At 42.0% G+C, this 15,640-nt stretch overlaps 1 protein-coding gene across 1 annotated transcript in view; it reads left to right on the top strand.

The window, feature by feature from the left end:
• The window catches only part of LOC139764400 (dehydrogenase/reductase SDR family member 4-like), a 78,785-nt gene that overhangs the window by 25,363 nt on the left and 37,782 nt on the right, over positions 1–15,640 (top strand). The window contains 1 exon segment of the mRNA XM_071690963.1: positions 2,917–2,994. Within this exon segment, the coding sequence (XP_071547064.1) occupies positions 2,917–2,994 (78 nt within the window).

Below are 15,640 nucleotides of genomic sequence, written 5' to 3'. Positions count from 1 at the left end.
GGAAATTATTTTTTTTTTATTTTTTTTTTTGCTTTGTCGCTGTCTCCCGTGTTTGCGAGGTAGCGCAAGGAAACAGACGAAAGAAATGGCCCAACCCACCCCCATACACATGTATATACATACGTCCACACACACAAATATACATACCTACACAGCTTTCCATGGTTTACCCCAGACGCTTCACATGCCCTGATTCAATCCACAGACAGCACGTCAACCCCGGTATACCACATCGATCCAATTCACTCTATTCCTTGCCCTCCTTTCACCCTCCTGCATGTTCAGGCCCCGATCACACAAAATCTTTTTCACTCCATCTTTCCACCTCCAATTTGGTCTCCCACTTCTCCTCGTTCCCTCCACCTCCGACACATATATCCTCTTGGTCAATCTTTCCTCACTCATTCTCTCAATGTGCCCAAACCATTTCAAGACACCCTCTTCTGCTCTCTCAACCACGCTCTTTTTATTTCCACACATCTCTCTTACCCTTACGTTACTTACTCGATCAAACCACCTCACACCACTCATTGTCCTCAAACATCTCATTTCCAACACATCCATCCTCCTGCGCACAACTCTATCCATAGCCCACGCCTCGCAACCATACAACATTGTTGGAACCACTATTCCTTCAAACATTCCCATTTTTGCTTTCTGAGATAATGTTCTCGACTTCCACACATTCTTTAAGGCTCCCTGAATTTTCGCCCCCTCCCCCACCCTATGATCCACATCCGCTTCCATGGCTCCATCCGCTGCCAGATCCACTCCCAGATATCTAAAACACTTTACTTCCTCCAGTTTTTCTCCATTCAAACTTACCTCCCAATTGACTTGACCCTCAACCCTACTGTACCTAATAACCTTGCTCTTATTCACATTTACTCTTAACTTTCTTCTTTCACACACTTTTCCAAACTCAGTCACCAGCTTCTGCAGTTTCTCACATGAATCAGCTACCAGCGCTGTATCATCAGCGAACAACAACTGACTCACTTCCCAAGCTCTCTCATCCCCAACAGACTTCATACTTGCCCCTCTTTCCAAAACTCTTGCATTCACCTCCCTAACAACCCCATCCATAAACAAATTAAACAACCATGGAGACATCACACACCCCTGCCGCAAACCTACATTCACTGAGAACCAATCACTTTCCTCTCTTCCTACACGTACACATGCCTTACATCCTCGATAAAAACTTTTCACTGCCTCTAACAACTTGTCTCCCACACCATATATTCTTAATACCTTCCACAGAGCATCTCTATCAACTCTATCATATGCCTTCTCCAGATCCATAAATGCTACATACAAATCCATTTGCTTTTCTAAGTATTTCTCACATACATTCTTCAAAGCAAACACCTGATCCACACATCCTCTGCCACTTCTGAAACCACACTGCTCTTCCCCAATCTGATGCTCTGTACATGCCTTCACCCTCTCAATCAATACCCTCCCATATGATTTACCAGGAATACTCAACAAACTTATACCTCTGTAATTTGAGCACTCACTCTTATCCCCTTTGTCTTTGTACAATGGCACTATGCACACATTCCGCCAATCCTCAGGCACCTCACCATGAGTCATACATACATTAAATAACCTTACCAACCAGTCAATAATACAGTCACCCCCTTTTTTAATAAATTCCACTGCAATACCATCCAAACCTGCTGCCTTGCCGGCTTTCATCTTCTGCAAAGCTTTTACTACCTCTTCTCTGTTTACCAAATCATTTTCCCTAACCCTCTCACTTTGCACACCACCTCGACCAAAACACCCTATATCTGCCACTCTATCATCAAACACATTCAACAAACCTTCAAAATACTCACTCCATCTCCTTCTCACATCACCACTACTTGTTATCACCTCCCCATTTGCGCCCTTCACTGAAGTTCCCATTTGCTCCCTTGTCTTACCCACTTTATGGGAAATTATATGATTGCCAATTATCAAATATTAATAAGATATTGGATATTTCCTTGCTGAATATGCAATTCCAGGGTACACTCTGACTGATAATGATAGGGGAAATAAAGTAAGCAGTAGTATCTTCCTCTTTGTCAAAGCTTTGTGTCAAAGTCTTGTAATGAAAAATGTTGTCATGGGTAAGTTTGGTGATATGAAGGGAGGATTAAGGGAGAGAGCATTACAGGGTAGAAGTGTCATTGGGTCTCTTAATAATAATGAAAGTTAGAGGTGTAAGTATGGAAGTGATGAGAGGATTAATGGACAGCATAGTCCTCCCAAGTCTGCTTCACATGCCCTGGTTTTGTCCACTGACGGCACATTGACCCCAGTATACCACATCATTTCAATTGATTCTATTCCATGTATGCCTTTCACCCTCCTGCATGCTCAGGCCCTGATCACTCAAAATCTTTTTCAATCCATCCTTCCATCTCCAATTTGGTCTCCTTGATCTCCTTATTCCTTCCACTTCTGATATGTATATCCTCTTTGTCAACCTTTCCTCATTCGTTTCCTCATCATTTCAGCATATGTAGCCATCAATAACCCTCCCAATACCCAAGTGGGTAGTACCCTGGTTGGTAGCTGTATACCAACTACTACTTATTCCTTCCTCCAATACTTGTAACTTTTCCTTTCATTTGTATATTATCAGTAGCTTTACTGACACCTAACATCCCAACTGTTTCATCCTTTAGGTCTCCTGTAACCCTTATTCTCATGGTTTCAAAACCATTAGTATCTTTAGTTTCCATTTAGCTGAGCTAATGAAAATAGTATGCTTAGTTTCATTTTCCTCATCTAATTCCTTGACTGACTTAATGCGTATGAATGTTTTAATGGTTGCATTTTCATCCTATGTATATATGTTTTTCATGTACTCATTGATATAACAGTTGATTTGATCATTAAAATTATTTAATGTTTCAGACAGTGGAAATGTTTGGTGGCATTGATATCCTTGTTTCCAACGCTGCAGTGAATCCAACAGTAGGAGGTGTATTGGATGTAAGTCTGTTTTACACATAACTTTTATGACATGACGAATAATTGGTGATTTATTTGTTAGAAATAGATGAAGTAACTTTTATGACATGATGAATAATTGGTGATTTATTTGTTAGAAATAGATGAAGATATAATGAATATCAGTGATAATGAACATGAAAGGAGAATAATCTGGGAAGGAGTTGCAAATGAAAGACAATGTATGTAAAAGTATTGTTGGTAAAATGTTGCTTGGTAGGTTTTTCTGAATGAACTACTCAGCATCTTGCTTGTACAGTATTGATTTGCTTTTGACTTTATAGATTATTTACACCACCTCTGTGGTAAAGTGGCTAGTGTTCCTGACTATGATGCATTCACAGGCCACCCAGGGTCAAGCGCATAGGTCTGAATTCTGGTTGGTCAATAAAATGGGTACATGGATCAGGCTAGAATATATGAAGTCTGTTGGAAATGAGAGGGCCTAGGAAGTGAGTCAGTTGTTCGCTGATGATACAGCTCTAGTGGCTGATTCATGTGAGAAACTGCAGAAGTTGGTGACTGAGTTTAGAAAAGTGTGTGAAAGAAAGTTGAGAGTAAATGTTGATTAGAACAAGGTTATTAGATTCAGTAGGATTGAGGGACAAGTTAATTGGGATGTAAGTTTCATTGGAGAAAAATTGGAGGAAGTGGAGTGCTTTAGATATCTAGGAGTGGACTCAGCAGTGGATAGAACCATGGAATCAAAAGTGAGTCACAGGGTGGGGGAGGGGGCGAAGGTTCTGGGAGTGATGAAGAATGTGTGGAGTGAGTGAATGTTATCTCAAGAGAGCAAAAATGGGTATGATTGAAGGAATAGTCATTCCAACTATGTTATATGATTGCGAGGCATGGGCTATAGATAGAGTTGTACAGAGGAGGGTGGATGTTTTGGAAATTAAATGTTTAAGGACAATATGTGGTGTGAGTGATTTGACCAAGTAAGTAATGAAAGGGCAAGAGAGATGTGTGGAAATAAAAAGAGAGAGCAGAAGAGGATGTGTTGAAATGGTTTGGACATATGGAAAAAATGAGGGAGGAAAAATTGACAAAGAGGATGTATGTGTTAGAGGTAAAGGGAACAAGGAGAAGCAGGAGACCAAATAGGAAGTGGAAGGATGGAGTGAAAAGATTTTGAGCGATCAGTGGTGCCTGAACATAAAGGAGGGTGAGAGATGTGCAAGGAATAGAGTGAATAGGAACAGTGTGTTATACTGGGGTTGACTTGCTGTCAGTGAACTGAACCAGGGCATGTCAAGTGTCTGGGGTAAACTGCAGAAAGGCCTGTGGGGCCTAGATGTTAATAGGGAGCTCTGGTTTCGATGCATTACACATGACTGCTAGAGACTGAGTGTAAACAAAGGTGGTCTTTTTTGTCTGTGTTCATGGCACTACCTCACTGAAGCAGGAAATGGTGGTTAAGAAAAAAATATTCATTTCATTTATTATACTTAATCACTGTTTCCTGCATCAGCGAAGTAGCACCAGGAAACAGACAAAGAATGGCCCATCCACTCATATACACACATATACATGAACGCCCATACACACACATATACATACATATACATATCATGTATACATACATATACATACACCTCCAAAGACATATACATATATTCACATGTACATATTCATACTTACTTGCCTTCTTCCATTCCTGGTGCAATCCCGCCCCACAGAAAACAGCATTGCTATCCCTCCACTTCAGCGAGGTAACGCCAGGAAGACAGACAAAAATGGCCACATTCGTTCACACTCAGTCTCTAGCTGTCATGTGTAATGCACTGAAACAGCTCCCTACCTGCATCCAGGCCCCACAGACTTTTCCATGGTTTACCCCAGACGTTTCACATGCTCTTGTTCAGTCCATTGACAGCACGTCCATCCCAGTATACCACATCGTTCCAATTCACTCTATTCCTTCCACGCTTCTCACCCTTCAGTATGTTCAGGCCCCGATCACTCAAAATCTTTTTCACTCCTTCCTTCCACCTCCAATTTGGTCTCCCACTTCTTGTTCCCTCCACCTCTGACACATATATCCTATTCTTTCCTCACTCATTCTCTCCATATGCCTAGACCATTTCAACACACCCTCTTCTGCTCTCTCAACCACACGCTTTTTATTTCCACATATCTTTCTTACCCTTTCCTTACTCGATCAAACCACCTCACACCACATATTGTCCTCAGATATTTAATTTCCAACATATCCACCCTCCTCCGTACAACCCTATCTATGGCCCATGATTTGCACCATTTAGCATTGTTGGAACTACTATTCCTTCAAACATACCCATTTTTGCTTCTCGAGATAAAGTTTTCTCCTTCCACACATTCTTCATCACTCCCAGAACCTTCGCCCCCTTCTCCACCCTGTGACTCTTCCACTTCCTTGGTTCCATCCACTGCTTAGTCCACTCCCAGATATTTAAAACACTCCATTTCCTCCAATTTTTCTCTACCCAGATTTACATCTCAATTAACTCATCCCTCAGCCCTACTGAACCAAATTACCTTGTTCTTATTCACATTTACTCTAAACTTTCCCCTTTCACACACTTTTCCAAACTCAGCCACCAACCTCTCTAGTTTCTCACACGAATCAGCCACTAGAGTTGTATCATCAACAAACAACAACTGCCTCACTTCCCAGGCACTATCACCAACAGACTGCATACTCACCCCTCTCTCCAAAACTCGTACATTTACTTCCCTAGACACCCCATCCATAAACAAATTAAACAACCTTAGGGATATCACACACCCCTGCTCCAAACCAACATATACCCACTCATTATTATTATTTTCTATAATACTTTTGTCGCTGTCTCCTGCATTAGCGAGGTACTGCAAGGAAACAGATGAAAGAATGGCCCAACCTACCCACATACACATGTATATATACATACACGTCCACACAGGCACATATATGTACCTATACATTTCAACATCCTCAGATTGGGGTGTCTAAATGTGTGTAGATGTAGCCAAGATGAGAAAAAAGGAGAGATAGGTAGTATATTTGAGGAAAGGAACCTGGATGTTTTGGCTCTGACTGAAACGAAGCTCGAGGGTAAAGGGGAAGAGTGGTTTGGGAATGTCTTGGGAGTAAAGTCAGGGGTTAGTGAGAGGACAAGAGCAAGGGAAGGAGTAGCACTACTCCTGAAACAGGAGTGGTGGGAGTATATGATAGAGTGTAAGAAAGTAAACTCTAGATTGATATGGGTAAAAGTGAAAGTTGATGGAGAGAGATGGGTCATTATTGGTGCATATGCACCTGGGCATGAGAAGAAAGATCATGAGAGGCAAGTGTTTTGGGAGCAGCTGAGTGAGGGTGTTAGTAGTTTTGATGCACGGGACGGGGTTATAGTGATGGATGATTTGAATGCAAAGGTGAGTAATGTGGCAGTTGAGGGAATAATTGGTGTACATGGGGTGTTCAGTGTTGTAAATGGAAATGGTGAAGAGCTTGTAGATATATGTGCTGAAAAAGTACTAGTGATCGGGAATACCAGGTTAAAAATCGAGATATACATAAGTATACGTATGTAAGTAGGAGAGATGGCCAGAGAGAGTTATTGGAGTACGTGTTAATTGATAGGCGCGCGAAGAGAGACTTTTGGATATTAATGTGCTGAGAGGTGCAACTAGAGGGATGTCTGATCATTATCTTGTGGAGGCAAAGGTGAATATTTGTAGAGGTTTTCAGAAAAGAAGAGAGAATGTTGGGGTGAAGAGAGTGGTGAGAGCAAGTGAGCTTGGGAAGGAGACGTGTGTGAGGAAGTACCAGGAGAGACTGAGTACAGGATGGAAAAAGGTGAGAACAAAGGAAGTAAGGGGTGTGGGGGAGGAATGGGATGTATTTAGGGAAGCAGTGATGGCATGCACAGAAGGTGCTTGTGGCATGAGAAACGTGGGAGGTGGGTTGATTAGAAAGGGTAGTGAGCGATGGGAAGAAGAAGTAAGATTATTTGTGAAAGAGAAGAGAGAGGCATTAGGACGATTTTTGCAGGGAAATAATGCAATTGGCTGGGAGATGTATAAAAGAAAGAGGCAGGAGGTCAAGAGAAAGGTACAAGAGGCAAAAAAGAGGGCAAATGAGAGTTGGAGTGAGAGAGCATCATTAAATTTTAGGGAGAATAAAAAGATGTTTTGGAAGGAGGTAAATAAAGTGCGTGAGACAAGGGAACAAATGGGAACATCAGTGAAGGGGGCTGATGGGGAGGTGATAACAAGTAGTGGTGATGTGAGAGGGAGATGGAGTGAGTATTTTGAAGGTCTGTTGAATGTGTTTGATGATAGAGTGGCAGATTTAGGGTGTTTTGGTTGAGGTGATGTGCAAAGTGAGAGGGTTAGGGAGAATGATTTGGTAAACAGAGAAGAGGTAGTAAAAGATTTGCAGAAGATGAAAGCCGGCAAGGCAGCGGGTTTGGATGGCATTGCAGTAGAATTTATAAAAGAAAAAGGGGGTGATTTTATTGTTGACTGGTTGGTAAGGTTATTTAATGTATATATGACTCATGTTGAGGTGCCTGAGGATTGGTGGAATGCTTGCATGGTGCCACTGTACAAAGGCAAAGGAGATAAAAGTGAATGCTCAAATTACAGAGGTATAAGTTTGTTGAGTATTCCTGGTAAATTATATGCGAGGGTATTGATTGAGAGGGTGAAGGCATGTACAGAGCATCAGATTGGGGAAGAGCTGTGTGGTTTCAGAAATGGTAGAGGATGTGTGGATTAGGTGTTTGCTTTGAAGAATGTATGTGAGAAATACTTAGAAAAACAAATGGATTTGTATGTAGCATTTATTGATCTGGAGAAGGCATATGATAGAGTTGATAGAGATGCTCTGTACAAGGTATTAAGAATATATGGTGTGGGAGGCAAGTTGTTAGAAGCAGTGAAAAGTTTTTATCGAAGATGTAAGGCATGTGTACTTGTAGGAAGAGAGGAAAGTGATTGGTTCTCAGTGAATGTAGGTTTGCGGCAGGGGTGTGTGATGTCTCCATGGTTGTTTAATTTGTTTATGGATGGGGTTGTTAGGGAGGTGAATGCAAGAGTTTTGGAAAGAGGGGCAAGTATGCAGTCAGAAGTGGATGAGAAAGCTTGGGAAGTGAGTCAGTTGTTGTTCGCTGATGATACAGCGCTGGTAGCTGATTCATGTGAGAAACTGCAGAAGCTGGTGACTGAGTTTAGTAAAGTATGTGAAAGAAGAAAGCTGAGAGTAAATGTGAATAAGAGCAAGGTTATTAGGTACAGTAGGGTTGAGGGACAAGTCAATTGTGAGGTAAGTTTGAATGGAGAAAAACTGGAGGAAGTGAAGTGCTTTAGATATCTGGGAGTGGATTTGGCAGCGGATGGAACCATGGAAGCGGAAGTGAATCATAGGGTTGGGGAGGGGGCGAAAGTTCTGGGAGCATTGAAGAATGTGTGGAAGTTGAGAACATTATCTCAGAAAGCAAAAATGGGTATGTTTGAAGGAATAATGGTTCCAACAATGTTATATGGTTATGAGGCGTCGGCTATAGATAGAGTTGTGCAGAGGAGGGTGGATGTGCTGGAATTGAGATGTTTGAGGACAGTATGTGGTGTGAGGTGGTTTGATCAGGCAAGTAATAATAAGGTAAGAGAGGTGTGGGGTAATAAAAAGAGTGTGGTTGAGAGAGCAGGAGAGGGTGTTTTGAAAGTGTTTGGTCGCATGGATAGAATGAGTGAGGAAAGGTTGACCAAGAGGATATATGTGTCTGAGGTGGAGGGAATGAGGAGAAGTGGGAGACCAAATTGGAGGTGGAAAGTTGGAGTGAAAAAGATTTTGAGTGATCAGGTCCTGAACATGCAGGAAGGTGAAAGGCATGCACTGAAACCACAGCTCCCTCTCCACATCCGGGCAACACAAAACTTTCCATTGTTTCACTCTATTCCTTGCATGCCTTTCACCCTCCTATATGTTCAGGCCCCGATTGCTCAAAATCTTTTTCACTCCGTTCTTCCACCTCCAGTTTTGTCCCCTACTTCTTGTTCCCTCTACCTCTGACATATATGTCCTCTTTTTCAATCTTTCCTCACTCATTTTCTCCATGTGACCAAAACATTTTCAATACACACTCTTCTGCTGTCTCAGCCACACTCTTTTTATTACCACGCATCTCTCTTACCCTTTCATTACTTACACTGTCAAACCACCTTACACCACATATTGTCCTCAAACATCTCATTTTAACACATCCACTCACCTTTGCACAACCCTATCTATAGCCCATGCCTCACAACCATATACCATTGTTGGAACCATTATTCCTTCAAACATACCTATTTTTGCTCTCTTAGATGACATTCTTGTCTTCCACACATTCTTCAATGCTCCCAAAACCTTCACCCCCTCCCCCACCCTGTGACTCACTTCTGCTTCCATGGTTCCATCCGCTGCTATATCCATTCCCAGTTATCGAAAACACTTCACTTCCTCCAGTTTTTCTCCATTCAAACATGCCTCTCAATTTACATGTCCCTCAACCCTACTGAACCTAATAACCTTGCTTTTATTCACATTTACTCTCAGCTTTCTTCTTTAACACACTTTACCAAACTCAGTCATCAACTTCTGCAGTTTCTCACCCGAATCAGCCACCAGCGCTGTATCATCAGCGAACAACAACTGACTCACTTCCCAAGCCCTTTCATCCAAAACAGACTGCATATTTGTCCTTCTCCAAAACTCTTGCATTCACCTCCCTAACAACCCCATCCATAAACAAATTAAACAACCATCTAGACATCATGCATCCTTGCTGCAAACTGACATTCACTGGGAACCAATCACTTTCCTCTCTTTCTACTTGTACACATGCCTTACATCCTCATTAAAAAATTTTCACTGCTTCTAGCAACTTAACTCCCACACCATATACTCTTAATACCTTAATACAGAGCATCTCTATCAACTCTATCATGTGCCTTCTACGGGTCCATAAATGTTACATACAAATCTATCTGTTTTTCTAAGTATATCTCACATACATTCTTCAAAGCAAAAACCTGATCCACACATCCTCTACCACTTCTGAAGCCACACTGCTCTTCCCCAATCTGATGCTCTGTACATGCCTTTACCCTCGCAATTAATATCTTCCCATATGATTTCCTAGGAATACTCAACGAACTTATACCTCCGTAATTTGAACACTCACCTTTATCCCCTTTGCCTTTGTACAGTGGCACTATGCGTGCATTCTGCCAATCCTCAGGCTCTTCACCAACCGTACATACATTGAATGTCCTTACCAACCAGTCAATAACACAGTCACCCCCTTTTTTTTATAAATTCCATTGCAATACTGTCCAAACCCACTGCCTTGCCGGCTTTCATCTTCCGCAAACCTTTCACTACCTCCTCTTTGTTTATCTAACCATTCTCCCTGTGCCACTTCAACTAAAACACCCTATATCTGCCAGTCTATCATCGAATACATTCAAGAAACCTTTAAAATACTCACTCCATCTCCTTGTCATTTCACCACTTCTTGTTATTACTACCCCATTAGCCCCCTTCACAGATGCTCCCATTTGTTCTCTTGTCCTATGCACTTTATTTACTTGCTTCCAAAACATTTTTTTATTATCCCTAGAATTTAATGATACTCTCTCACCCCAACTCTCATTTGCCCTCTTTTTCACCTCTTGTTTGACATCCTGCCACTTTCTTTTATAAATCTCCCAGTCATTTGTACTACTTCCTTGCAAAAATCGTCCAAATGCTTCTCTCTTCTCTTTAACTAACAATCTTACTTCTTCATCCCACCACTCACCACCCATTCTAATCTGCCCGCTACCCACCTTTCTCATGCCACAAGCATCTTTTGCGCAAGCCATCACTGCTTCCTCAAATACATCTCATTTCTACCCCACTCCCCTAACATCATTTGCTCTCACCTTTTTCCATTCTGCACTGAATCTTTCCTGGTACTTCCTCACACAAGTCTCCTTTCCAAGCTCACTTACTCTCACCACTCTCTTCACCCCAACATTGTCTTCTTTTCTGAAAACCTCTACAAACCTTCACCTTCGCCTCCACAAGAAAATGATCAGACATCCCTCCAGTTGCCCCTCACAGGACATTAACATCCAAAAGTCTCTCTTTCACATGCCTATCAATTAACATGTAGTCCGATAACGCTCTCTGGCTATTTCTTCTACTCACTCACGTATTCTTATGTACATCTCTCTTTTTAAACCAGATATTCCCAATCACCAGTCCTTTTTCAGCACACAAATCTACAAGCTCTTCACCATTTCCATTTGCAACACTGAACACCCTATGTTCACCAGTTATATCCTCAACTGCCACATTACTCACCTTTGCATTCAAATCACCCATCACTATAACCTGGTCTCATGTATCAAAGTTGCTAACACACTCACTCAGCTGCTCCCAAAACACTTGCCTCTCATGATTTTTTTTTTCATGACCAGGTGCATAGGCATTAATAATTACCCATCTCTCTCCATCCACTTTCAGTGGTTGAAAAGATGAAATCAGTTGAAAAGATGGAATCATATAGTAAAGAATCATATAATTAAGCTAGTTGATAAGAAAAACGAGATACTCTTGATAGAAATTAAGTAGGCTAAAAGAATGCTGTACAGGTATATGAATTTTACATGCCATGTTGACATGCATCCACTTTACGTCCATTTCAAGTTCTGACTGGTCAGTCAGAATGGAACTTGGATGTGTGTTGGGGAGGGGGCATATGCAAATACAAATACTTATATTATTATTATACTTTGTCGCTGTCTCCCGCGTTTGCGAGGTAGCGCAAGGAAACAGACGAAAGAAATGGCCCAACCCCCCCCCCATACACGTGTATATACATACGTCCACACACGCAAATATACATACCTACACAGCTTTCCATGGTTTACCCCAGACGCTTCACATGCCTTGCTTCAATCCACTGACAGCACGTCAACCCCGGTATACCACATCGCTCCAATTCACTCTATTCCTTGCCCTCCTTTCACCCTCCTGCATGTTCAGGCCCCGATCACACAAAATCTTTTTCACTCCATCTTTCCACCTCCAATTTGGTCTCCCTCTTCTCCTTGTTCCCTCCACCTCCGACACATATATCCTCTTGGTCAATCTTTCCTCACTCATCCTCTCCATGTGCCCAAACCACTTCAAAACACCCTCTTCTGCTCTCTCAACCACGCTCTTTTTATTTCCACACATCTCTCTTACCCTTACGTTACTCACTCGATCAAACCACCTCACACCACACATTGTCCTCAAACATCTCATTTCCAGCACATCCATCCTCCTGCGCACAACTCTATCCATAGCCCACGCCTCGCAACCATACAACATTGTTGGAACCACTATTCCTTCAAACATACCCATTTTTGCTTTCTGAGATAATGTTCTCGACTTCCACACATTCTTCAAGGCCCCCAGGATTTTCGCCCCCTCCCCCACCCTATGATCCACTTCCGCTTCCATGGTTCCATCCGCTGCCAGATCCACTCCCAGATATCTAAAACACTTCACTTCCTCCAGTTTTTCTCCATTCAAACTCACCTCCCAATTGACTTGACCCTCAACCCTACTGTACCTAATAACCTTGCTCTTATTCACATTTACTCTTAACTTTCTTCTTCCACACACTTTTCCAAACTCAGTCACCAGCTTCTGCAGTTTCTCACATGAATCAGCCACCAGTGCTGTATCATCAGCGAACAACAACTGACTCACTTCCCAAGCTCTCTCATCCCCAACAGACTTCATACTTGCCCCTCTTTCCAAAACTCTTGCATTTACCTCCCTAACAACCCCATCCATAAACAAATTAAACAACCATGGAGACATCACACACCCCTGCCGCAAACCTACATTCACTGAGAACCAATCACTTTCCTCTCTTCCTACACGTACACATGCATTACATCCTCGATAAAAACTTTTCACTGCTTCTAACAACTTTCCTCCCACACCATATATTCTTAATACCTTCCACAGAGCATCTCTATCAACTCTATCATATGCCTTCTCCAGATCCATAAATGCTACATACAAATCCATTTGCTTTTCTAAGTATTTCTCACATACATTCTTCAAAGCAAACACCTGATCCACACATCCTCTACCACTTCTGAAACCACACTGCTCTTCCCCAATCTGATGCTCTGTACATGCCTTCACCCTCTCAATCAATACCCTCCCATATAATTTACCAGGAATACTCAACAAACTTATACCTCTGTAATTTGAGCACTCACTCTTATCCCCTTTGCCTTTGTACAATGGCACTATGCACGCATTCCGCCAATCCTCAGGCACCTCACCATGAGTCATACATACATTAAATAACCTTACCAACCAGTCAACAATACAGTCACCCCCTTTTTTAATAAATTCCACTGCAATACCATCCAAACCTGCTGCCTTGCCGGCTTTCATCTTCCGCAAAGCTTTCACTACCTCTTCTCTGTTTACCAAATCATTTTCCCTAACCCTCTCACTTTGCACACCACCTCGACCAAAACACCCTATATCTGCCACTCTATCATCAAACACATTCAACAAACCTTCAAAATACTCACTCCATCTCCTTCTCACATCACCACTACTTGTTATCACCTCCCCATTTGCGCCCTTCACTGAAGTTCCCATTTGCTCCCTTGTCTTATGCACTTTATTTACCTCCTTCCAGAACATCTTTTTATTCTCCCTAAAATTTAATGATACTCTCTCACCCCAACTCTCATTTGCCCTTTTTTTCACCTCTTGCACCTTTCTCTTGACCTCCTGTCTCTTTCTTTTATACATCTCCCACTCAATTGCATTTTTTCCCTGCAAAAATCGTCCAAATGCCTCTCTCTTCTCTTTCACTAATACTCTTACTTCTTCTTCCCACCACTAACTACCCTTTCTAATCAACCCACCTCCCACTCTTCTCATGCCTCAAGCATCTTTTGCGCAATCCATCACTGATTCCCTAAATACATCCCATTCCTCCCCCACTCCCCTTACTTCCATTGTTCTCACCTTTTTCCATTCTGTACTCAGTCTCTCCTGGTACTTCCTCACACAGGTCTCCTTCTCAAGCTCACTTACTCTCACCACCCTCTTCACCCCAACATTCACTCTTCTTTTCTGAAAACCCATACAAATCTTCACCTTAGCCTCCACAAGATAATGATCAGACATCCCTCCAGTTGCACCTCTCAGCACATTAACATCCAAAAGTCTCTCTTTCGCACGCCTGTCAATTAACACGTAATCCAATAACGCTCTCTGGCCATCTCTCCTACTTACATACGTATACTTATGTATATCTCGCTTTTTAAACCAGGTATTCCCAATCATCAGTCCTTTTTCAGCACATAAATCTACAAGCTCTTCACCATTTCCATTTACAACACTGAACACCCCATGTATACCAATTATTCCCTCAACTGCCACATTACTCACCTTTGCATTCAAATCACCCATCACTATGACCCGGTCTCGTACATCAAAACCACTAACACACTCATTCAGCTGCTCCCAAAACACTTGCCTCTCTTGATCTTTCTTCTCATGCCCAGGTGCATATGCACCAATAATCACCCACCTCTCTCCATCAACTTTCAGTTTTACCCATATTAATCGAGAATTTACTTTCTTACACTCTATCACATACTCCCACAACTCCTGTTTCAGGAGTATTGCTACTCCTTCCCTTGCTCTTGTCCTCTCACTAACCCCTGACTTTACTCCCCAGACATTCCCAAACCACTCTTCCCCTTTACCCTTGAGCTTCGTTTCACTCAGAGCCAAAACATCCAGGTTCCTTTCCTCAAACATACTACCCATCTCTCCTTTTTTCACATCTTGGTTACATCCACAAATTATTATACATATATATATGTACATACATACATATACACATACATATATGCATATTTCCATATTCATACTTGCACCTTCATCCATTCCTGGCACCTCCCCATCCTACAGGAAACAGCATCACCAACCCCTGCATCATCAAGGTAGTGCCAGGAAACAGACAAAGAAAGGCCACATCTATATATGAGTTCTCGTGTGTAATGCACTGAAACCACAATTCCGTATCCACATACAAGCTCCAAAGACTTTCCCATGGTCTCTCCTGGACATTTCACATGCCCTGGTTCAGTCCATTGATGGCACAGTGACCCCAGTATACCGCATTGTTCCAGTTCATTCTATTTCATGCACACCCCTCACCCTCCTGTATGTTCAGGCTCCAATTGCTCAAAATCTTTTTCACCCCATCCTTCCATCTCCAATTTGGTCTCCTGTATCTTCTTGTTCCTTAACTTTTGTCACATGTATCCTCTTCATCACCCTTTCCTCACTCAAACCATTTCAACACACCCACTTCTACTGTCTCATCCATGTTCTTTTTATTACCACACATCGCTCGTAACATTTCATTAATTACTAGATCATACCACCTCACTCCACATAATGTATTCGTGCATTTTATTTTCACCCTCCTCCATATAATACAATCTATAGCCCATGCCTCACAACCATATAATATTGTTGGAGCTACTATTCCTTCAAACATACCCATTTTTTGCTGTCCAAGATAACATT

This window comes from Panulirus ornatus, chromosome 49 (genome assembly GCF_036320965.1).
Source record: "Panulirus ornatus isolate Po-2019 chromosome 49, ASM3632096v1, whole genome shotgun sequence".
NCBI lineage: Eukaryota > Metazoa > Arthropoda > Malacostraca > Decapoda > Palinuridae > Panulirus > Panulirus ornatus.
This window is presented reverse-complemented; position numbering and strand designations above follow the sequence as displayed.